The 24,969-nt window shown below is 32.5% G+C and overlaps 2 protein-coding genes across 8 annotated transcripts in view; one reads left to right on the forward strand and one right to left on the reverse strand.

Annotated features, from left to right (window-relative positions):
- The window catches only part of LOC116773696 (guanine nucleotide-releasing factor 2), a 28,302-nt gene extending 10,348 nt beyond the window's left edge, over positions 1-17,954 (reverse strand). For 2 of the 7 annotated variants that reach the window (XM_061526997.1, XM_061526996.1), the window contains exons 1-13: positions 10,596-12,192; positions 7,236-7,401; positions 5,260-5,362; positions 4,547-4,655; positions 3,879-4,193; positions 3,577-3,718; positions 2,849-2,929; positions 2,462-2,580; positions 2,129-2,225; positions 1,793-1,900; positions 1,295-1,390; positions 779-889; positions 426-520 (exon numbers count right to left, since the gene is read on the reverse strand). In XM_061526997.1, coding sequence (XP_061382981.1) covers positions 426-520; positions 779-889; positions 1,295-1,390; positions 1,793-1,900; positions 2,129-2,225; positions 2,462-2,580; positions 2,849-2,929; positions 3,577-3,718; positions 3,879-4,193; positions 4,547-4,655; positions 5,260-5,362; positions 7,236-7,401; positions 10,596-11,247 — 2,194 coding nt within the window. In that variant the 5' untranslated portion in view covers positions 11,248-12,192. Of the gene's footprint in view, positions 1-425; positions 521-778; positions 890-1,294; positions 1,391-1,792; positions 1,901-2,128; positions 2,226-2,461; positions 2,581-2,848; positions 2,930-3,576; positions 3,719-3,878; positions 4,194-4,546; positions 4,656-5,259; positions 5,363-6,281; positions 6,772-7,235; positions 7,402-8,853; positions 9,156-9,254; positions 9,508-10,595; positions 12,193-17,801 lie in introns of those variants that run through there. The other 5 variants (XM_061526999.1, XM_061527001.1, XM_061527002.1 and 2 more) reach the window with 5 other exon arrangements.
- Positions 17,955-18,395: 441 nt separating this feature from the next.
- LOC116766952 (parafibromin) lies at positions 18,396-24,947 on the forward strand. The gene is made up of 12 exons (XM_032657102.2): positions 18,396-18,723; positions 18,826-18,931; positions 18,999-19,118; positions 19,217-19,362; positions 19,445-19,670; positions 19,904-20,075; positions 20,154-20,285; positions 20,796-20,970; positions 21,333-21,450; positions 22,262-22,403; positions 22,672-22,813; positions 23,970-24,947. The coding sequence occupies exons 1-12, from the start codon at positions 18,593-18,595 to the stop codon at positions 24,004-24,006; spliced, it is 1,647 nt and encodes a 548-aa protein (XP_032512993.1). The 5' UTR covers positions 18,396-18,592; the 3' UTR covers positions 24,007-24,947.
- The last annotated feature ends 22 nt before the right edge of the window (positions 24,948-24,969 follow it).

The following is a 24,969-nucleotide window of genomic DNA, read 5'->3' on the forward strand; positions in this document are numbered from 1 at the left end:
TGCAGTTTATCATAAGAAATTGCCTCCCTCATTACATGTGTTCAATTATATTTAAAATCATTACATCATCGAAATAACTGCAACCGATTATTTTTAATCCCCTTCAATCTTAATACTAACAGTCACATCCAAGTGAGTTATGACGTACTTATGTTTAAGAGTGCTTATAGGGCATGTTAAGGAACACTCGCACATTATGGACATAAAGGCTGAGATTTCTTTCATAAAATAGGACGATAACATGCTGTCAGGTTTTCAAAATAGTAATGTATGAAGAACGTTCCAGTAAGAAAAAGTTTATGTCGGTTATTGCGAAGGACGATACCAACATATAACAATGAATGTGTTAAACTAGATTTACGTATTATAATAATAATTAATTATTACAAGTGATAATATATGTGTATGTATTAGTAAATACTGACTATGTTTCTTCTTGAGAGGCAGCGGCGGCGGTCGCTGGTGGTTGTGCTCAGCGAGCGTGTGGGGACGCGTTTCGTGCAGGGAGAAAGGAGCTTTTCTGTGTATAAAAATATATATAAGTATAAAAAATTATAAAACCTATAACCAAAAAAGAGACACTGATGGTTTTTATTAGACTATAATAGAAAGAGGCAGAAGCTTCTATTTAATTACTGTTTTGTTCACTGCAGTATTGAAAAATTTTTATTTAAAAAAATATTACAGTTTAATATATCTGGTCTCATGTTTAGATTGGTTGTTATAATTGACCGAGATAGAATGACTAAAAATTCGATATTATGTATTATTCTCCTACCTAATCTCGACGTTTGGGAAGTACTGCTGCATATCAGCCCGAATATTCCGGCGAGTCTTCACTGGCAGCTCAGGCGGAGTCTCGGACTCGTCTGACGTGATGCTGGCTAATCTGTAAAACATTGTATAGGAATTAGTATTGAATAAAAAATAATTGTTTAAAAAATCTAATATTTCATATTTTTACTCCTTCAAGCATTATATATATATACAAAAGATCGACTTAAGATGACAAAATATTAGTTTTAAATAATAAATATTTTAGGCCGTACGATTATTTTGTCTAATACATATTAACACAGTACATAGAAAAAAATTAAACAATTACTGTATAACATGCAAAACATATAGTGCAATGAAGTATAAGTATTAGTGACACAAAAGGAATGTGTTCTCACTACCGTTTGAGATCTCTATATGATGCTTTCTATACTTTAACGTATGTAACAATTAAATATATTGTCTAATTCCCATGTACATAATAAGCGCATCCGCCATATCCCATAAACTGACTCACTTGTCTCCTCCACTGTTCACGTACATATTAACGCGCTCCTCAACGCTCTGTACTGTGCACTTCATTTCGCTCACATACTCTGTACTTTCAAAAGTACTGCAAACAATAACGTCAAGCATGACACAAACGAATGGAGTTAATAGTGTTCCGAAGTTAATGTGGGTAAACAAGAAACTCACGGGTACACATATTAATAAAACTATGTTTTTCTATATACTTTACAGTCACTAAAACGTAGAGTAAAATATACAATTAGGTATATTAAACGCGAAGTAAAGTTAAAAAACATAGTATTATTATAAGTTAACGGTGAGTTATACGAATCGATTTGACGGAGTGATTATTACCAAGTGTGGGAATGTTGGTAGTGCTAAATGTTTCATGCGATATATTTGTGTACTAGAGGCAAAACATCAAATCGACCGTATAACGTGTAACAACAACAAACAAACAGTGAGTGATCAACGAGAAATACGTATATTATTAAAGACGTTGCACCTATCAGTGTGGCTGGAGTAGTGGTGAGACGAGAACGTAGATACAAAACTGTGTTCTGTAGATATCTCGGAATGACCGACGGACACGAAGCCGGATTCGTTGGAGAAGCTGAAAGTAATATTGATCACTATCAAAATTAATTATAAACATAACTTACTCTATATTCTATATTCGGTTATTAAAATTCTATATAACAAAATTTACATACAATTGAATCCTGTTGAATATTAACGAGGAGTCATCTTAAGTTCGAAGAATCATATAATTAATTCCACTCATTAGAAGTGATGTAGTTTTATTTATAAATATGTAATATTAATAGTCATGAACACGAACCGGTTGTGGTTTGAATGACCGTGGATGTTGTTCATGTGAGACTCGTGGGACTCCACCGATGTTCGCATTTCGCTCATGTTATTACAGCTACATATGCCTGGAAATATATTCATCATTATCATAAATACTATTAGAAATACTCATGCCGTATTGCCAATTACAATTTTTCATGCTTTAGTATTCATTCATGGAAACATTTTGTTATTCACACACAAGTCTTATAAATAATATGTTGGAATCGTGAACAAAATAGTTTTAAAATCACCCGACGACATAACTATGTATGTAAGAAGATAACTATGAAAAGTAGTTTTTGTTATGACAATTACCCACCCATCAATTCTGAATTGTTTGGAGGCACGAACACGTCGTGGTTCAAGGAGTCGTGAGCGTCGTTAGACACGTTCAGCATAGAGTCCAAAGAACCGCTGCTATGGGATTGTAGGGAGAGTCTGAAATTTATTATAGAAATACAATTAAAAACACAACCATATACATGATTAATATAAAAAAAATATTATATTTCACAGTATATTTTATTAGATTTCTAAAGCAATGTTTGAAATTTTACATTCCATATTATGTATAAAATATTAAGTGTTTATATATACATATATATTTATTACACTGGTTTTATAAGTCTTAAAGGTCAACGACATCCAATTAACTGGATGCCGTGAATGAAAGTTGTGGTTATGGCAACATTATTAATAATGATACCTGTCTATGGAAAGTCCTAATAGGGAGTTGTCGTTCGCGGACTTGCGCTTGGGCGGTAACGGTGGGGCCAAGTCGATTTTCCTGCAAGTTGCCTTTCACTTTAACAAATCGTTATTTATTATAAAAGAAAGTGAATTTTTATTTTTCAAGGTCAACAACCTATGTTACGATATTCAAATATTATCATAACTAAATATTAATAATTAATTTTCAACACGACATTTGGAAAGTCATTTATCAGAACGTTTTCTAGTATTTTAATAAATTATGTTTATGGAACATATACACTGAGGTTGGTGATTGAGATGAATAAAAATCTTTGTAAATAGTTTATTTAAAATTTAAAACGCTCATTAATGACGTGAAAGTAATATATCGATATTATTTAAATTAAAAAAATTTCACTGAACTATAATCTTCCTACTATTTAATATATTCGTAATAACTTAATAAAATAGAAAACGTCAAGACGCCGTAGACGAATTTTATATTATATGAAATAATGTTAATTAAAATAAATGTCGATGTTTTTATCTAGGGTATTTGTAATGTAAAGTAAAAGGGCTGTGTGGATTTTTATAACATTCTATATATACATAGACTATGACAACTAATAGTATTGGTATAAATCCATGTTCCCAGGTATAGGAAGGTAATATAATTTACTATTAAGAATGCTTATCTAGTTCATTACTATCTATAGGTCGTAATCATGTGTGATATATAACCTGTTTGGTCGTGCTGGTTTAGGGGGCGGCGTGTCCGGCGCGTCCAATACAGACTCTGAGGAGTGTGAGGCGCGAACACCAGCCGCATCACCTCCCGGGGTACCCGTCAGTAAGGACAACTCCTTAGGAGTCAGGGGAATATCTGAAATAGATGCGTTTACTTTAATAAAACAATAAAATTTTACTTCATATATAAACCTTTTTGGTGATGTAAAATATATAGTGGTTTTCTTGATTAACATTTTGCATTAAAACTTAATGGAGACGAATGAACTAATAGAATATATAAACGGAACTCTAACCAGGCAAGGAGTTCCTTTGTGCGGATGCTCTTGGCGAAACGACGGCGGGTCGTGGTGACAGCGCTGGTCTGATCATGTGCTGCTGGGCGAGGCTGGCGACCTCCTCCACTGATGACGTCACACTCTTCACTACAGAGCTCACGTGTTCCGGTGAGAGGGCCGCCGTTGATGTCTCCATTTCCGTATCATTAGCGTCCGCCCTCAAACTGACAACGGTAACCTCGTCGCATAAACGTATGAGCATCGCCAGTGCCGTACATAGCCGCTTCACAGCACTCATAAGGGGTGGAGATCGGCTGCAGTATGGTTTTATCGCTGGAAATACATTTTATATAAGTATGTTATGTATTTGTAATACTATTATATTATGATTCTTGAATTATTAACAGTTATATGCATTTATCTGTACAGTAACCTATTGACACGCTTTTATTAGCACCCGCTTCCTAACGTTATAAACAAATCTCGCAAGTCATTTAACACGAAAATGTAACTGTACTATAGTTTCGAACAATAAGACTGCTTATTACCATTTATGTTGTCGTAATATTAAATTTCGGACATATGTATATATGTTCCTATATAAATTACTTTTTAAAAACAATATCCATGTGTCAGTCAACAGCATCGCCGAGAGATGTAGCTGATAATAACATTATAATGTCTACCTTTGTGTATATTCGCGATAGATTCGAACACAATGGTGCCGTTGTCCGGCAACATTTCCAGTTTCCTCTTTGTGATGACATCGGAGAAATGCTTCAAGCCGAATGTGACCTGGAACACAACGTATAATATAAAACATCGGCCGGACACCGCGCTGGCGCTCATTCCGTTCCACTTCCTGTGTAACCGGGCTCTATATTTTTAAATACTATCAAATCACTGTCATTTGTAAAGTTCCACATCGTAGATTACAAAGATGTGGTTTGTTATTCACGAGAGGTTATTTAGGACCGTATTCGAACAAAATGTTGCCAGTGAATTTTATTAATAATTAAATATTGGAGTAGGTTTTTCATTTAAAACATTTTATCGATTGAATCTATAAACATTTATATAAAATTAATTGTAGTCATTTAAAAATAATCTAAAACCAATTTCATTTTATTATAACCATTGAAACGTAGAAAACAGCCTCATATAAGGACTCCAAAGAGATGCATCTAACAAATTATACTTAGTCGACATACATACATTCTTACTTTTAGCAATGTAACTTTAAATTTGCTTCCAGACATACATACACACCGATATTAAGAAAACATAACCATCCTTTTTGCTCACCGTCATATGATTAATATTTTAGACAAATGAGTGATATATGCTAATGTGGGATAAAAAATCTTATTTACAATTATGTAAACAAAAGATAATAAACCTCTTTGACTAGCCGTTCGAGTTCTTTGGCAGGCGTAATCTCACTCTCGTCCGCAACCTTCGCCCCCATGTTACGAGGCTTCGGACTAAGTGGGGAATGCGATCTGTAACAATAACACACACAAATTAAATTATATTTATTAACAAATACCATCAACTAAGTGTTACTAAGAGCCCGGTTAAAGTATTCAAAATCATGTTGGTTACACAATATAGTTTGGTGAAATAATACTGAGCTGTAATTACGTAATGATGGCAACAACTTTTCATTACACACAAATTTTGTATAAACTTAGAAGTAAGACCAAGTAGGATTTATCACATACATTTGATTATAAATATATAACCAATTGCTGTGTTAATTCAACTTTATCTATTCCTAATAATACTGTTACTATATTACTATAAAAGAACCGAGAAACGAGCCGACGTTTATCGAGTTACGAACTGCCACTTTCACAACTGTGTAACTAAGCACGACACCGCTTAAACAATTAACTATTGGGAAATAAAGAAAAAAAATATATAAGGCAACGTTATATAAAAACTGTCACCGAATCGCTGTACTGAATGGAATACTATATTATTGCGATAGAATCCACTTTATATGCAAACCAGGTCTTTTAATAACAAACCTAAGCTATATTTCATATTCAAAGTCCCAGCTCCTAGTCTAATATACATATAATATGTGACATAACATTGGCGTAAATTATTTATACTATCATTGATACTAATATTATTAGCCTGCAAAACTTGAACTACTTATTTTAACTGTCCTAACCATTTGTTCAAACTTCTATAGGATATGGATTTTTTAGAAATACGTACATAGTACATTGTATATTATTATTAAAGTATATAATAATATCGTAGTATAACAAAAAAAACACCAATCGAACAGCAATACCGTTACAAGACTCGATCGACAGACGAATAAAAAGCAACTATTACAAATACATTTATTTAAAAGGCATACAAAAAAATCTTTTATGACCCACGACATAAAAATTATAAAATTACCGTTTTCCATTTGTAACGAGACGTCTTTGTAACTTCGAACGTTTTTTACCCCAGAAACCGACCGGGGATCTCAATGTATTAGACATATAGACAGCTATGTACTGCGACCGTGTAACGAAACACTTAAAACTTTTCACATCACATATTCACAAATACCAACACTATCAGAGATGATTACATGCGAGACGAGATACTTGGACGCGGTAAATAAAACAATTCACATAGCCACAGTTCCGCAGCTGACATTAAAATGTAATCACTTAACATCGCACGCACTCGACTAATGAGATTTCAGCGGACAATGTAATTAATGCGCGAGGGTCTAGTCGCACGTGACTCATAACTGCGACGTTTAACGCATCAGCAGTACTTCCAAAACTTTATTATATTTACAGTTTTTTTATTGTTTTAATTCTTTCAGTCACTTCGTTATACAATACTAACGCTTTCCACCCACTGTCCAAGATAATATTGTTAAAACGAGTGACACTTTCTTGAATCGCTGCCAGTTAGATAGCGGAATGATGTGTGTGTAATGCTATTATCAATTTTGATAACAACCAATATAAGACGTGTTTATTTCTTTGCTTTGTACAAAACCTGTGATAACAATCAGGTGACAGACAAATATTTATGAAAGCCATTTGAATAATGTCATAATGACAGTTCATAATGACACGTTAAATTAACGTAACCACGTCCTAAAACAATTATTTATTACAATGTATATGAGTATTTAAACAGAGTTTTGCGGTGGCAAGGATTAATGATTAATTAAGAATGTCGTCAAATTAACGCTCATAAACGTCCCCTATTAGATTATGAGTTAAATAAATTTACTAATCATTATAATGTGAATCACACAAGGTTATAATTACCGTCCAACTAACTACATTAATCGAAAACAGAACACAGAAATGTATGTAAAAGTATAACGGATGTGATAACGCTGACCTGATATTGGAGAGATGAGGAGGATGGGGAGGCTGCGCTGGAGACCTCATGTTAGAGATTCGCTCCAGTAGGTCGTCCTTGAAGGAGCGCGCCCGCCGTGCTAGTTTGTTGGCGCCGCGCAATGAACCGCGGTGCCCCGACCCCGCTTCACCGCAGACCTCGTTCTCTGTAAATGTTCATGAGCATATCACACATGTCCACTCACAACCCTGCCTAAACATAGACAACTATATATAGACAGTTATATACAATTGACATCTCATCTAGTTCCTATCCCAGGAAAAAATTCTATAATATATATATCAAATGTTCACGATCATCCCCATTTAGGAATCGGTAACATGCTGATATCACGTATATGGAATGTAGACAGCCATCCCCGTTTTAGGTTCGGTATCTTCATAGGTCGCTGGGTGACCTTACATCTAATTGGACGACTGATAATATATGTTTTGATTGTTTGCTTACAACAAGCTTAGTATCCTTGACGATATTATTTATAGAAACAAAATTTATTCTTATTACTTCTGATTATCGTTAATTTTTTAATAACATGTAAATAATGACCCCGAAGAGCTTTAACAGCTACCAGGAAAACATTATACTAATATTATAATTGTGGAAATTTGTGAGAATTTATATACGTTGCTCTTCCATGCATAAACTACTGAATGGATTTTGATTAGACTTCACTATAAAGCTTTCATATCAGAATAACACAGGCTATAATTGATCCCGGATTAACACACACCAGTTGTATTGTGTATGAAGTGACACGTGATTATAATATTTTGCTGACGTTTGGTTAACATATAATGTTTTAAAATATTTTCTCTTTGAGCGCAATTCGATGTTTGCAAACCTGCAAAGCAAGCATTGATTTGAAGTGACTCCTACTATTATTGTTAAAATTATTATGTTTTTATTACCTTAGTTCCTTTTATTACTGATACTGTTAGATAGTATCTTGTTTCATCGTTTTTGCTTACTAGACAGCTAATCACTTACTAATGTATTTGTAACTATTTCAATTAATTTAATCTATTGCTTTGGTTTGGGAATGTTTAGTTAACCAATAATTATTAACATTTATATGTTTGTGGATTAAAAATTCTTTGACTGTATTACATTATCATTTTAGAGCTGTATGTTTTTTTAATATGAACATTTAGGATATGAGACTCTTATTATATAGAATTAAAACTGCTATTATAATTATCTCTTCACTTGCGTCGTGCTTTTACAACAGTTTAAAGTTAAATATGCAATTCAAATCGAGTATCGGTTTGAAAGGACAAAACGAGAAAGATCATTCCCCTTTTTGAAACACAATTTTTTTTTATGTTAGTACAAATCAAAAAAGGTAGAAACGATGACAAAGACTCCAACTTTAAATTAACACCTAAATTGGTAACTCGAAAACGCATTACGCACTTTTATCATCCAGACTTCCTTAACAGCAACGTCAGTATATTATAAATATAAAGCAAAACTTTAAGCTTATTATTACTTTTACTGTAGTTATATACAGAAAATATTAAAAAATACTTAATATATGAAAAAATTATTGAATAAAAAATACCAAGTTATCTAAGTGAGACGGGAGATTCCAACTTACATAAGGCCGATGTCTAAATAGCAAGACCAATAAAACAATAACACTCCGTTAATGGCTTGGCGGATTGTTGACGTAATACAACCATGTACAAACAAGCCTTTGGAACTAAAACAATTTTAATACACAACACACACTCATATATCTACCCACTTTTTACTATATGTGTATTAAACACATACACGCGGCGCTTCTGCCGACTGAGGTTTCATTTGCGAAACGAGTACAAAATAATCACAATTACATATAAGGACATAACAAGCCCTAAGTACGTCATTATGTAGGGTTTACACTTAACTGGATATCATACGCAAAACATGCAATCCGTTTAAAATACCATGTACACCGAAACCACAAATAGATTTTCCTTATATGTACAAAAACAAAAATATTATTCAGCTCACCTAATACGCGTAACCTTTGGAACTCACTTCTATCACAAGTGAAAAAAAACACTACACTGATTTTGTGAGACTAAGTAACAATGATGTGAGTGATGACAGTGTGGTTTATAAATAAAAATAAATGGCGTCAGCGGGGCGCAAAGCGATAGTGAGTTCACTCTGACGGAGACACTCTACCGAGGACTGAGGACCGAGGACTGAGGATACCGTCCCGCGCCGGATGGACGGCGCGCGACGGGTCATTCGCGCTTCCTGGGCAACACTGCGAGTGCGTCATACGCATCGGAATCATAAAGACAAGATTACAAGAACAAACCGACTGGTTATATTATTTGTTTATATATAATATTATATCATTGACATATATTGTGTCATAATTTTGATTTAGCGACTAGAAACCTCATGTAATCCGTGTTAAAATATTAATCAAATACTTTAACATATGACACATCGTGTACATATGGCTTAAACAATATTTCGTATGCAGTTCTAACATAAATTCTTCACATAAAAATTCCGTCACAAAATGTTATAAATTTAAATAGCATTTCTTTAACTCAATCCTTATTTAGTCAAAATATAAAACATTTTAGTACAACAAATTAATATAATTGTATTGAGATAGAAAGATAACTATATCAGCAACATTCCTAAATAAAATATCATATAATAATGAACACGAGATAAAATTAAGATCGGAATGCGTTCTCGTATACGACCTTTGGCTAACATGATTAATTCATATCATTAATAAATAGTTAGCGTCAGAACAGACATCTGGTAACTTACAGAAGTAGTTAAATTAGATACATAGGATAAACTTAATTTTTCTTGCAGTTACAGAATTAAAATAAGTTTTTGGTGGTCCACCTTATCGGACTTCACGTAAATAGCATTTATAAAATAGTTATAGTCTCATTAACGGTCTTCGCTTAAAGTTTTTTTTTATGCAGGGTAGGTATATATATGTATATTTACATTTATATACCTATCACTATTATTTTCTATTCCGCTTGAGTAAGGAAATGCGCAATTTATAATGTCCCGTTCATTTATAACTCATAAATATTGACGTTCGAAAGAAAACTGACTATTATTTACGATCCGTTTGATTTGACCTTTAATAAATATTAGGTTAGCTATATAAAACATTTAACGAAATAGAATTTCTTGACCATGGTTAAAAATAAATTAGTGACTAGAGGAGATACGAAAATCTACATATAAATTATTTGTTCTAATTTAGTCTGTTTGTATATGTTGTGAACACACATGATCGTTTGATTTTAAGTCTGAGACGTGAGGTTTAATTCGCTAGATATTTTAAGCTATCGACCATACCTTTAACACATATCGGTCCATTGTTATCTCCGCAAATCTTCCTATAAACACCGACACCGGGTGCTGCGCTGCGCGAGACGCGCCGATGCACAGGTTTCAGTCGTGCCTCTATCACGGAATATGAATTTTTTAAATCGGCTTTTCGTGACAGGAAATAATCTTCAGCCGGTGAGACGTAATGTTTTATGCTTTCTTCACGCACTAGGTCTTGAAGGCTTTTACCATTTCTGATTTTATCCTTCACCACAACCTTTTTTCCATACCTCAGAGTTAAGTTATCGAAACTCTTACACGGTATTAATTGGGGTAAGTTATTATTGCGTATGTCATACAACTTCTTGGGATCGAATGCACTTATCCGAGGATAATTCGCAGTGAATCTGTCAGGAGTTTTACTTCTTAAAATCGGAACATAATGTGATGTCGTCGTATCGGGTCTGTACTTATTACCACGATATTTAATGTTCCTTATATTCCTTTTAATCACAGATGTCCCTCTATCATCCATTGTGTGTATGACGTCATTCGGTTCCAGGAAAGCGAGAGGGCTGTTGGATTTATAAACATGATAACTTCGTTTATTCCTTCTTTGATTCTGATTGTCATCATGAATAAAACTCTCGTCATAGTAAGGCATGTTGGAACAGTACATAATGATATCACAAGATTAGCTATTTGCTATTCTAAGCATTTCTACACATATTTCCACTTTTCACACATGTCCATTACACGGAGAGAAATGTTGATTGCAAGATTTTACAATTATTAGATATGCGGAGAAAGGGAGTGCCCTATAGAAATCTTCGAAAGTAAACAACACTCGCGACAAGTTTCTCTTCTGAATATTGATGAAATCCTGTGCTATCGATACGAGCTCTTGTAGGACACTGGTTGACATTAAAAATATCAAATCTCATATCATTAGTTACCAAAATAGCGAAGACGTAAGGTACAATTAGGTCATTATTTATTTACAGTGATCGTCGTAGCGAGCTTTATGTGCACATCCCTGGATGCTGTAGCGACATCTGTTTAATATTTATGACGACCTTGACAATGTAATATGTATAAACCAAAATTAACATAAGCAAAACTTTTCATTCTTTATATATTGTATAAAATATATTTCCTAAAATTTCCAAGTCCATTACTATATTATATATTCGGTTCACGAATATTACAACGGACTGTAAATACCAAACGATTTCTTCTCCGCAACTATTTACAAAGCCACTAAAAGAGGTTTCCTGTACTCAATACTTTCTCTATGATATAAAATGCAAAATTTTGGTCACCAAACTATTAATGAATACACACACTATCACTTAAAACGTTTTGACATTTGTAAACAACGAACGGGGACCATAAAACAATTTTTATTAGAATATTTTACCACAGATCCGAGATAATCCGGCGAGCGTCCATTTAATAAGATGTGTAACACACTGTTTGTTAAACACGATAATCTAAAAATAACTAAAAAAATATTTTTTTCACAACCAGATCTCGTTATTCACCAGAGCAACGAACAAATGAGCTGATGGTTAGCGGAGCGTGCTGTTCGCGGGATGTCTCGATAACGAACGGTGCGAACCTCAACAACGGCGCGGCGGCACTGGCCCTGCTGCCCTGGGACACTGCTGTCGGACCAACGAGAGTGAAAGTACTTGCTCCATGCATCTCCACGTCTTCGCCTGCGCCGGCGCACACCTGTGCCGACTAACGCTCCGTACTCTAATATAACATCACTAATATTATCTAAGACACGTAACTCTTAAACTCATATATTTATTGCAACATGGACGTTATTATTATAGATATTAGTATAACCGTTTTATTGCAAAACGTATATTTGCAATGTTTGCTGCCATTATTACACACTTACGTGATATTTGAGAGCGAGATATGGTTTATACAAAAATTTTGTAACAATTTTTTGCATCATGATTAAAAAATATTTTGCACTAATTTTAAAGACAGAATATAAAAAAATATAATGTTCAATGAGATTTAAAAATCTGTGTCAGAAGACCATTAACAGAGCGCCAGGGCTACACGCAAGGTAAACTGTAACTGCTTCAAACACGCTATTAAATTAATAGAATACGAATTTAGATATCAATTTAAATTAAGAATACTAATTTTCTTTTTACAATTTCGTCAGCAAGAAAAGGTCATCAGCCAAGGTCACAACTAAATAACAAAGACATGTCAAAATTAAGATCATAAAGGCAAATCAATTAAAGAGAGAGTCCCCTAGAGCAAGCAAAATTATTTAAATAAAAATCGGTGTTGGTATTTTTGGGACAATATTAGCTTGAATGTCACGTATCCATTCTATTTAATGCATTGCACCGCTATTTTAGAGAATTATTTTAAAACGGTCGTCTGAATTACAAACCAACAAGACAAATAAAGAATATCCAGTCACGAAAGCAATTATAGAATCATGGGCAGGATAATTTAATTAGGCATAAAAACGCATAATTGTCGTGTAAGTATCGGTGTAATGAATGTTAAAGGGAGGAATATATTACTTATTAATCGATGACTGCTATTAATTAATGTCGGTTGACTTTTTCTTCCAATAACTGGAATCCCACACAGACTCGGCCACCGGCCACGCTCTATGCAACTCACTTTCCAATAAACTAGCCCGATCGCGATACCTAGACTAACGGGATCGTGTCACTAGCCTCCTTATCACACCCAACTGTTATACCTGGATATCTAACAATTATTCAACCTGGACATTGGACTGGATATACAAGTTTAGGTACATGTTTTGTAAACAAAACATTTTCACTAAATTTTACGACTGATAACGCAAAATTAAGCTAATATATAATTTCAAACCTTGCACTGCTATTTGGATATCATTCGAGAACTTCTTTTCACCAAGAGTAGCGTGTCAATTTATCATATCAAATAGTTTAAGAGTTCATCTCTCAAGAAAAGCTAACAATAGCAGACGTCAGCTATCAATAACAGGAAGACAAAACGTGTGTGAAGGTCTTTCGAAACCTCTGCCGAACACCAATTAAAACACAATGTCCCATTCATTATAGTATCGAATTCTCTCTACGTCGATTTATTAATAGTAATTGGCAATGATCACAACAACTCATAGTAAAAATCATTTAGATATAACTCTCACGACATAACTAAAACGTTTCGTAAAAATGTTGATGGTGAGAGCCAACAGCTTTTCCTGTACATAATGAAAACATTAACCGAGCGCTACGCAATGATAAATCAATATTAGATGTATTAAAATCATTAAGTTCTTACGCAATATAATAAACAGCAGAAAGTGACAGGATAAACTCATTCTTAAGTCTAAATCCTTACGCAAGACGATGATGAGCTATGCCATAGACAATCAACAGGTGTTTTATGTAACTGCTAAACAAAATAATCCATTGGTTCCAGTGTTTAAAGACGAAAGAAAATCGATTCGAAAGAATATCGATTGTTTAAGACAAAATAAAATTTAGGAAATTTGTAATGAACAATATTACAAATAGCTTTATTATTAAATGAGAACAACACTAGAAAGAAAACAAAAACAGAACAATTAAACTCCTTTATTACTAGTAACACTGAATAATGCATGATCACATGAAATTTTTACACATGAGAACTGGTTACTTTGGTGATATGAATAAATTAAACATTATTTATGATATCAGTCTGATAAGTTTTTTTTTGTGCCTTTCACTTTCAACGGCAGGCCTTAACGCTAATAAAATTCTTATATCGTGTGTGATCATCGTGAGTACGATTTAAATTTGTAGGATTATGAAAACAACAATTTTGCAAAACGTTGCCTCGTAACGAGATGAAGGTAATGGTGGAATAACGACTATGTTGTGTGCAAATGTTTCCCCATAACGGAATATTCAGAAAGTTTCGATTTACAGACGTAATGTATGATTGCATTTGACAGAAGAAAATCTATAATAATAATAATAATATACAATTCACATAACAAAATGAATACATCTGTATACTCTATATAACCATAAGCTAAAAAAAAATTTAATCCGATAAAAATCTATGCATATATAGGGACAAATAAATTTCAAATGTTCGTTTACAATAAATACAAGCAAAATTCATCGCCAAGAATACAATCACACAATCAAGTATAATATTACACAATCTACAGATCAATTAACTGGTCAAATAAATTGGTTGCCTTGACTGAATATTTTTATAATATAATTCGGTCGTACTGGGTTTCGTGTGAATTTGTAACGTAGAAATCAAACATTTAATATGTGTTCAACAGATAAAAGCTTAGAATATAATAGCAACAGTACGGAAATTGAAGCTGGGATTTGAACTCTTGTCGGCAAATACAGTCCCGTTACATCGCCTTTGCAGATAGGCCAGAGCACGTCGAACTAAATGTATTTACTAGCATCGTATACGAAATTTAAGTGGCAACATTTAACAGAATACTTACCCGGAAAAACAATAAAAAATTTAATTTCGATTTAACATTGAATAATATTAATTTTGTAATAAATTCCGCCTGTCCATTTTCTTTCCTAGCAGTCATCGGCACGAGTTTCATTATATTTTATTGGTGGCGATAACATCTGAATGGTTATCTTACAACGGGGACCAGAGAAAAATAAAATTTAATGGTAAAAAACATTAGACGTAGAAGCTAAATAAAACCGCAATCACGTTTCGAGACGTTCGTGATTTTTGTTACCGACGATCTGTTAGAGACGATTTGAATTAGAAATAAATAAAATTGAAGAAATGGATTCTAAGTCCTTTTATATTATGTATAAAGAAACTTGCTTTGACTTGTAGACATCATACGGAAATAATTAAACGAAATGTCATAGCAAAACTAAGAATAATTAAAGCGAACCGTAGCATATAAATCATCTCATAACGAGAACATCTTTAACAGTATTATACAATCGTTTTCGTGGCACGGCGGTTGCGAAGCTCTAGCCACAGGAATATTAATAAAATAAGTCGGACAGTCTGCGCTCCGTTACGGACGGCATGGCATTCATAATATTACGTCCTGTAACAGCGTTGAACCAAGCCCTATATACAGAATACAGATATATACATATAATTATCCGTTATACATTACAACACGTCTATGACCTAGATACATGTTTTTGTTAATTTTTATTTTAAATCATGTAGACATACAGCATCATTGAATACCTATTATTAAATTTATTACTTATTAATGATGTTATAAAGTTACTATGGCAGTGTCTTACGATTTTGTTTCTTGTAAGTTGAATAGAAAATTTTGTCTTGTATTTTTACTATTCTATTATTGCTGTTTAATCATAAAAGTTACTTCCTGAGGTCACATTTTAATTCATATCAATAAACAATTAATGATGTTGGAAAGAGTTTCAATAAATTTTGCATGAAGAGGTCACAAAAAGATAAAATTAATTTTCACGTGTCTTACGCAATTTTCCTAGTTTGTAAAAAAATATAAAGGATAAGCAAATCTATTGACTGTTAAAATTATAGATAAATTTTTGTCCAAATAAATGTATCAGAACATATATGTATATGTTCTGATACATTTAACATGTGTTAACTCCCCATCAGTGACATATAGATTACGTTTTGTGTACTTAATACATAATATAACTATTGTGCCCCTCTAATTGTGGCCTATATCTTATTCTGATGTGTGGACTACATTACTGCTAATTTTCATTATAATCCATTTAGTACTTTTTGCATGAAAGAGCAACAAACATCCATGTATCCATATATCATCAAAAACTTTTCCATTCACATTATTAGAATGGTATTATAGGACAATGAAATTGGTTTAAAAATGTTGTATCCTAGAAATAGATTTGTACAAGAATTATGTACATATTGTTCTAAGTACACGAAAAATACCTATAAAATCAGTTTCACAAGTGTATAAGAAATAACTATCATTTATCCGACAAGCAGAATACATGTCCATTAAATTGTTACATCGAAATTATTCAACAAACAAAAACACTACTTTCTTGCCACTTCATAGTTTTCATTACAATATGTTTTTTTTTTCAATAACTACATGTTCTGTCTCAGGCCAAATCATAAGAATTTGTTAAGTTTTAATATTTTAGGCAGTGAAGTGAGAGACCCTAAATTAAAAAGAAGCAACCATTGATCCAACCAAATATAGTACAGCAATGATTAGTGTACCGTAATGACATCTATCTAAGACTTTCGCAAGTATTCCTTTAAATACAAATTATATTATTTGATTACTATGTGGTTTTTATTATTTTATACCATATATTCCCCATGTTCGGGTTACATTGCAGCAATTGTGATAATGGGCCGACAAGATGAAAATGTTTATTAATAATAGTTTTATTTTAGTGTAGCGTTATAAAACTATCAATTAGTCTAACAATATTGAATCAGATCTCAAATTCCAGTATATTCATGTAATCATTCAAATGTATTTTTCTCTAATTCAAAACCTTAAATTTAAAATATGTTTTCATATTTTTCGAATGTTGATTGTATAATCTTCTTATAACTTATTTTTAATGTAACATGTTCCATGAAATGTTTTAGTAGTATAAGTCGTCCAGGTTTGTTTACCATATCAAAAAAAAATTTAACAAAGTTACAGTTTGTAAATTATGTCAACTAAACTACCTATTTTGATGTATTAACTACATAGCCATGTATGGAAACCATTGTCATAAATTTTGTGATTAAATTAATTAAAGTTTTTTCAAATGAATCTTTCCCTCAATCACAAATATTTAATGTATTTTCATATTGTACTAAGGCAACGTCTAAGTAGTTTTTGACCCTTTAATTTGTTTAATTTCATGAATAATAATTAATATATTTAAAAAAGATAAAAACTTCACAAGAACAATTAAGCGGTACATTTTTTAAAAACGTTTAAATGTCATTAGACAATTATTTCAAACAATAAATAACGTCGTTACTGAAAAATTCCAATAATGCGATCATTAATTAGTTATTCCAAGATGAATACTTTGAATAAAGAACACACTTATAGCGTTACAATGATATATACTTTGATAAAACAAGGTATTTATTGTATATAATTTGAAAAATATTAAATAGTAAGAGAGTTTATAAAGAATAACAAGTAACACCGCAGCATAAATAATTCACTAGAATAAGAGATGGAATGTTAAAATACATATAGCTTACCTTGTATGCATTTCTCTGACTTTGGAGTCGAAGTCATCATTACTTGTAACTTAATTTAATGGCATATTAACACCAATATTGTGTATTTTTAATTATTTTAAAGATTTAAATAAAATGTTAATAAAATAAGAATCGACCGGCAGCCATATTAGATACCAAATTTTATTTTTATTCTGTCAAACTTTCTGTTTATGCTTTTCAACTAGGCTCAAAACTAGAAATAAAATAATTATATTAAATTGCTGTGCTTGAATTTTAGAAACATATTTTCATATTAGTTTAAATACACACTTATTATTTATAAAAAACTAACCTGCCATAGTCTTTTAATTTTATGTAGTCATTTTAAGCAAAACTGTTTTATTTATTTTAAGAATTATATTAATACGTAGTTAATCATATCCTTTCAAGCCATAATAATTTTATACTTTATATATATTCTTACGACAAAGCAACGAACTTATTACTGATGTCTAAAGACTAGTAGTTTCATTATATACATTGTTATAAATCCTTTTATTTATTAAGAAACCAAAACTGAGTTGCTATATTTAATCTGTACCCTATGACAGATACATTCAGCATTGACATTTGACAGTTAATATAAGGACTAGAACATGGAGAATTTGTGTGTTTGACACGGTGCCAGTATACATATATCCGAAATATAGATGCTTAGGGAGTAAAAATAATATTGTAAGAATTAAATAATGCAGTTGTAGCATTTATTATATACTCCAAATATTTAAAAGGTTTATAACAGTGATTATAAGTGCAAACACGACGTAATCATGGCGGATCCCCTTAGTTTACTTCGACAATATAATGTAAATAAAAAAGAAATTGTTGAACGTGATAACCAAGTGATATTTGGAGAGTTCTCTTGGCCAAAAAATGTTAAAACTAACTATATTATGTGGGGGTAAGTAAATTTGACATTAAGTAACCTTTTTATTTCATGTTAAGCATTTTGAAGCCTATGTGTACGATTTATTTAATAATAAAAAAACGTTATTTATAATAGGTCAGGGAAGGAAGGTAGTGACAAAGAATACTATACCCTGGAATGTTTATTATATATTCTTAAAAATATAACGCTTCCCCATCCTATGTATGTAAAGCAAGCAGCTGTAAGTAAATTTCTTGCATTATTCTATTTCAAGTGGGAGCAAATGTGACAGTGCTTATATTTTTCAGGCTGCTAACATTCCACCCGTACGACGTCCTGATCGAAAAGATCTTCTCGCATATTTAAATGGAGAAACAGCAACATGTACATCAATAGATAAAAGTGCACCTTTAGAAATACCAACACAGGTCATTGAGTAATACAATTCAATATGTTTCGTGTACTAAGTCTTTAATTATTTCCTTCAACAGAATGTAAAAATTGACAAGAATGCATAAAATTTCAGGTAAAACGCTCCCATGATCCAGATGGAGGGGAGTCAGCAGCCAAGAAACCTCGTATTGAGGAAACACATGTTCAGAAAGTTCGGGAACAACTTGCGGCTCGTCTGGATGCACCAAAAGAAGCTTCAGTTACTGTGGATAATATAAAGTATGATGCACATCTATATGATACTAACTGACTATCTAGATATGATGTGGAAAGTAACAATTTATGGTATTCTCTATTTTAGATCTCTCTCAGAAGCTATGTCAGTAGAAAAAATTGCTGCCATAAAAGCTAAGCGTCTTGCTAAGAAAAGGACTACCATAAAAAGTAATGATTATGCCGACACATTAGGAGTCGTCGGATCTGACTTAAGGGCTATTCTCGACTATGATGTAGATCTGACAAAAGATATTATTAGCAGAGAAAGACAATGGAGAACCAGGACGACAGTATTACAGAGCAATGGAAAGGTTAACAACCCCTATTGATTATTTCTTAAAATCTTATAAACATTATAAGTAGGATAACAGATTGGTTAATTAAGAAAAGATAAAATGTCCGTAGTTACGAATAACTCATATAAAAACTATAGAAGTATTATTCAAAATTCTTTAGCCAATAAATATAATAAAAGCATATTTATGTAACCATAGTTTTTGCACCAAGAGTGTATCATAAAAATATAAATTATCATTGCTTTTAGACTTTTGCCAAGAGCATTTTAGCACTGCTGGGAAGCATCAGAGCTAGAGAGGAAGGTAGGCCGGGAGCGATGAGACCCCAGCCAGTTGTGATGCCGCCACCTGCGAGTATACCAGCCCAGCAAACACAATACAACAGATACGACCAGGAAAGATTTATTAGGCAAAAAGAAGGTAATAAAAGATGCAACCATAACTGTTATTTAAATTTCATTTAACTGGATAGTTTATTAAATTATGTTTATTTTGTAGAAACTGAGGGCTTTAAAATTGACACTATGGGAACATACCACGGTATGACACTCAAGTCGGTGACAGAAGGTCCTAGTGTCCCTGTGTCGGCTCGCACACCACAAACACCAACTCACACTCGACCAGCTCAACGTAAGTAATTTAATGAATACTTATTAGACATAGAACTAAAATTTTTTTCTTTTAGAACTGCTAACTTTTACAGTATTAATAAAGTTGATGTTAGTGTAAAGAGGTTTTTACACATAAGTTAATCTGCCCATTGAATAAAATCACTTTTGGTGGTTTTGTTCCAATATTTTTTACTCTTTCATGTGACAGCTATCGAACCAATATTTATGTAAGCTAATATGAGCTATTCATTGGAAGAACATGTTTAAATTTATTGCTACAAGCAACTAGTAATTACATAATATCAAGTTTGACTTTATTGATAACTTTTTAATTAATTATCATAACCTCGAGGAAAGCAAAATAAATGTACATGTATGAACCTTACACATATATCTGAAAATTAGATCCAGGTTTAAAAGGCAAGTAGAAAAATCTATTTATATATTAAGTATTACAAAACTAAATAGCTAATAAGATTATTAACCAATTATCATATATGTACTTATTAAATATTGTTCAATGTGTTAGAGAACGGTTCCATCCCCGGTACTCCTGGTCGGCGTGAGCTGTTGCCGGCGGCTGCGGCTCGCACTCCGCCCTCGACCGGCAAGCGACCCTCGCGCACCCCCATCATCATCATCCCCGCCGCCGCCACCTCACTCATCACCATGTACAACGTCAAGGACATGTTGCAGGATCTCAAGTAATACGTCACTGAACCGTGAACAACCGTATACAATTTTCAAAGAAATTTAAACCTTGCAATAACTATTATATTCTGAGCTAAGGAGAGAATAATATTTTTATTTGGTTTTATGTTTTGATTAACTATTTGTGAATTAGTGAAGGTAAATAGTTATTGAAGGAGATATAATCATATCTTAATACAATAAGAATATAAAAGGATTACTCGATAGATTAATGTGAGAAGCATAAATATTGTAGGTGTCTTTTAAGTCAAAATTCTTGACCCTTTCAAAGAATCTCAAATCAATTGAAGACACCGGAGTTGGTAATAGATAAAATTATGTATATGACCTTATCCGTATAATTCATATTTTTTAGATTTGTACCAGTGGAGCAAAAGAAAGCGGAAGGTGCTGTCCGAGAAAATGAGGTGTTGCTTCAGAGGAGAAAAGGCCCAGCTGCGGATCAAGTTCCCAATAATGCTTCAACAATAACTGTAAGTCTAACACAATTATTATATATATATAAATCCTATACTGTGTATGAAGCTTACTTTAGAAGTTATATAACAGATGCAAAGTATCATACTACATTTACACTCTCGCCTCGTACCTCGTCTTGAGCTTCGTCTCTTATCACAGCTCGCACCTCGCTTGTTCGCTCCGGACGCGAGCGCTGCGAGGCGCGAGATAAGACGCGAGGCGAGCCGCGAGTGAATATTTACACTCTCACCTTGTGCTTCGGCTCGTGACTCGTCTCGCGACTCGCACGCGAGTCTAAATTTACACTCATTGATTACCCTACCCATAGGATAACTAAGTTATACATTGTTCAATTCTCGCACATACATTCACTCATACATCGTTCAATAAGAATGTTCACAAATGGTTTATATTTTTGTCTTAAAATCTATGGACATGTTAAATGGCAAAGCTCGCAAGTCGTAACCTGATTTATTTAATTTGTCATGAATACTGTATCGTTTATTCTAAAGGATCTATATTTTGGACGCTATACAATTTTTTTTTTCTAGAGAGTAATTTGTAAGGAGTGATTGTATTAACGAATTATTGAATCTTATAGCTGTGAGTTGTTGCTAGCGTATCACAATCATAATCATTTCACAAATAAGGAAATAAAGCTGTGTCCACATAAGAACCTTTTTGGAAAATCAGTGAAAACATTTATTAATTTTTGTTATTATCATTTAATGTATTGCTATGTGATAATGCACTTAATGTTTAATACTAATATTTAACAACTTTCTGTTTTAATATATATATATATATAATTTTAATATTTTTCAGGTACCATATCGCGTAGTTGATAATCCAGGAAGACTGTCAGCCGCTGAATGGGATCGTGTGGTGGCTGTGTTCGTCCAAGGTCCCGCTTGGCAGTTCAAGGGATGGCCGTGGGATGGAAACCCTGTTCAAATATTCGCTAACAGTAATAACTCATTACTACAAAATCATTATTGACGCGTGTCACACATTAAGTATCAACTGAACGCTATTGAACGCATAATGTTCTGACAATTTTAATACGAAATTTATCAATTGACCCATAGATTATTTAGGTAAATAAATTTGATAATTATATTAATTCCGAAAAACATCTAATAAAGAGTCCTCCATAAATAATTTACAATAATACTATCAAAGGACTTCAATATAATAACTGTGTCCTTAATGTTCATGTTGTTTTCTCTGATCAGTTTGCGCGTTTCATCTGAAGTTCGACGAGCTGAAGCTGGACGCGAACGTGGCTCGCTGGGCCGTCACAGTACTGAACCTTAGTCGCACCAAGCGCCATCTAGACCGGGCCGTGTTACTCGCTTTCTGGGAGACACTTGATAAGTATGTAAACCATATACAACCATAATGAGATCTAAGACTTTCGCGAGCATTCATTTAAATGTAACTAATATTTTTCGGATTACTACGCGTATTTTATTATTTTGAAAACTACATACTCCCGACGATCCGGTTACTATTCGGCAATCGTGATCACGGGCAGACGAGATGTGTTTGCTGCAAAGTAACCGAAATGTCGTGAGTATAAAGTTTTTAAAGTAATAAAATACGCGTAGTAATCCGAAAACTATAAGTTTCATTTTAATATAAACCATATAGAGAAACATAGACACACACGCAAACACGTAAGATTAAATGAAACTAAGTTTTTCGGATAAATACGCTTTATTTATTATATTTCTATATGTTTCCGACGTTTTGTATACTTTTCAGGACTGTGGTCACCAACAGACGAGATTAAAGTGTCATTCATTTGTCACAGATTCTTAATTACTATTACGCACACGTACACTCACCTATCCATACACATGCATATACACACACACGCACAGACACACAAACATATCTATAGCGAAAAGTCTTAGTATAGCTTACATCAATTAAGTAGACACAGTACATGAAAAGTGGTTACAATTATAGTACATATGAGCTCTTCAATAGATTATCATCATAATCTGGTGCTTTGTTATACTCTGTCGTATCTCGATCAAGCATTTCCATATGCAAGGCTGCTTTCAACTAGACCTCCTCCTGCAAATAATATCCCATACACACCCCAAACCAAACAATGGACATTAATTTAAATATATAGCTGTACTAAACATAAAGTCAATATTTATCAGTCTTAACATAACTGATGTTTAAAAAAAAATCTCAATCACGTTTCACATTACTGCTAAGTAGTTGAAACATTGGGTAAACTGTAAAATAATAAAGTAAGAGAAATAAAACCATATATCATAGTCATTTTGTATTTGTACTTCCAGAACTCAAACATTGCCTCATTATGTCTACATTTATATTTTGTACAAACACAAATAAATTACTGGTTAAAATATATATATATATATATATATATCTAATAAGATATAACACGTTATATGCGTTTTATTTGGTCTATTAAAAAAATATTACAATTGATTAAAATGACTTAATGCAACCTTAGTATATAATGATTTATATTTTTGTTTTGTTTCAGGCACATGATGAAGAATAAACCGCACCTTAGGTTCTAATACTGTTGTAGCATTATAGATTTTTATTCGATTATAATAGATTATTGTGTGAATATCTAAGACGCCTTAAAGCAAAGATAATCTAAGTCAATTCCTACCATTTAACAAATATTTTGGCTTCATCATACAATGTTTTGGTTATATTAATATCTAAATAACACTTTTCTTTTAAAGCAGTGACCTCAAGATATATAAATTACTTCTTTAATCTATTTTTAATTTCGACCTATTTGATTTTTTTTGACTGACCTTCAACTGTCTCTACTAATCCTTATACATAAATAAGAAATTGCTGGCCTGTGATATAAATACTAGATAATTAATAACATTTTGTATATAATTATCCTTCTTATACATATAATTCAGTTTCCATGTTTTATTTAATACTAAATCCCGTTGATAGTATATAAGATAAATCAGGGGCCTTATAGTCAGAATAAGGTTTCAGTCAAAATAATCAAAAATTATTTAAAAAAAAAAGTATATTTTTATACAAAAAAAAAAAATCTGAATCCATTCAAACCTTTTTTTGTAATAAATAACTTATTACAAAATCGCCTTTGTATAGGAAATTCTCTATAATCTTTACAATTTTATTACCCGACAACATGACAACTGTTCCTTTATAGTACAAGTAAGAATATTAATTTCAATTTGTGACACGCTCCGGTTAGCAACGGTCAATAGATGGGCAGCCTTACAAAATATCAATTGACAAAAGTTACATCCTTAACGAGAGTCAATCGATTTAATTACCTTACAATTTTTAATATAAGACATTTCATAATTTTATTGGCAATAAAAATAATTTAAATAGTTTTGAAGTTATATAATATATAATTTTGATTTTATATGTGAGCCAAAATCTTTATTAAATGGTAATGAAATGTTCAAAGATCTGTGATCTTTGTCTATAAACAACAATAAACTGTTGACCCTTTTGTTGTGTTTTATTTTTTAATA

Source organism: Danaus plexippus (assembly GCF_018135715.1).
Source record: "Danaus plexippus chromosome 3 unlocalized genomic scaffold, MEX_DaPlex mxdp_30, whole genome shotgun sequence".
Classification (NCBI taxonomy): Eukaryota; Metazoa; Arthropoda; class Insecta; order Lepidoptera; family Nymphalidae; genus Danaus; species Danaus plexippus.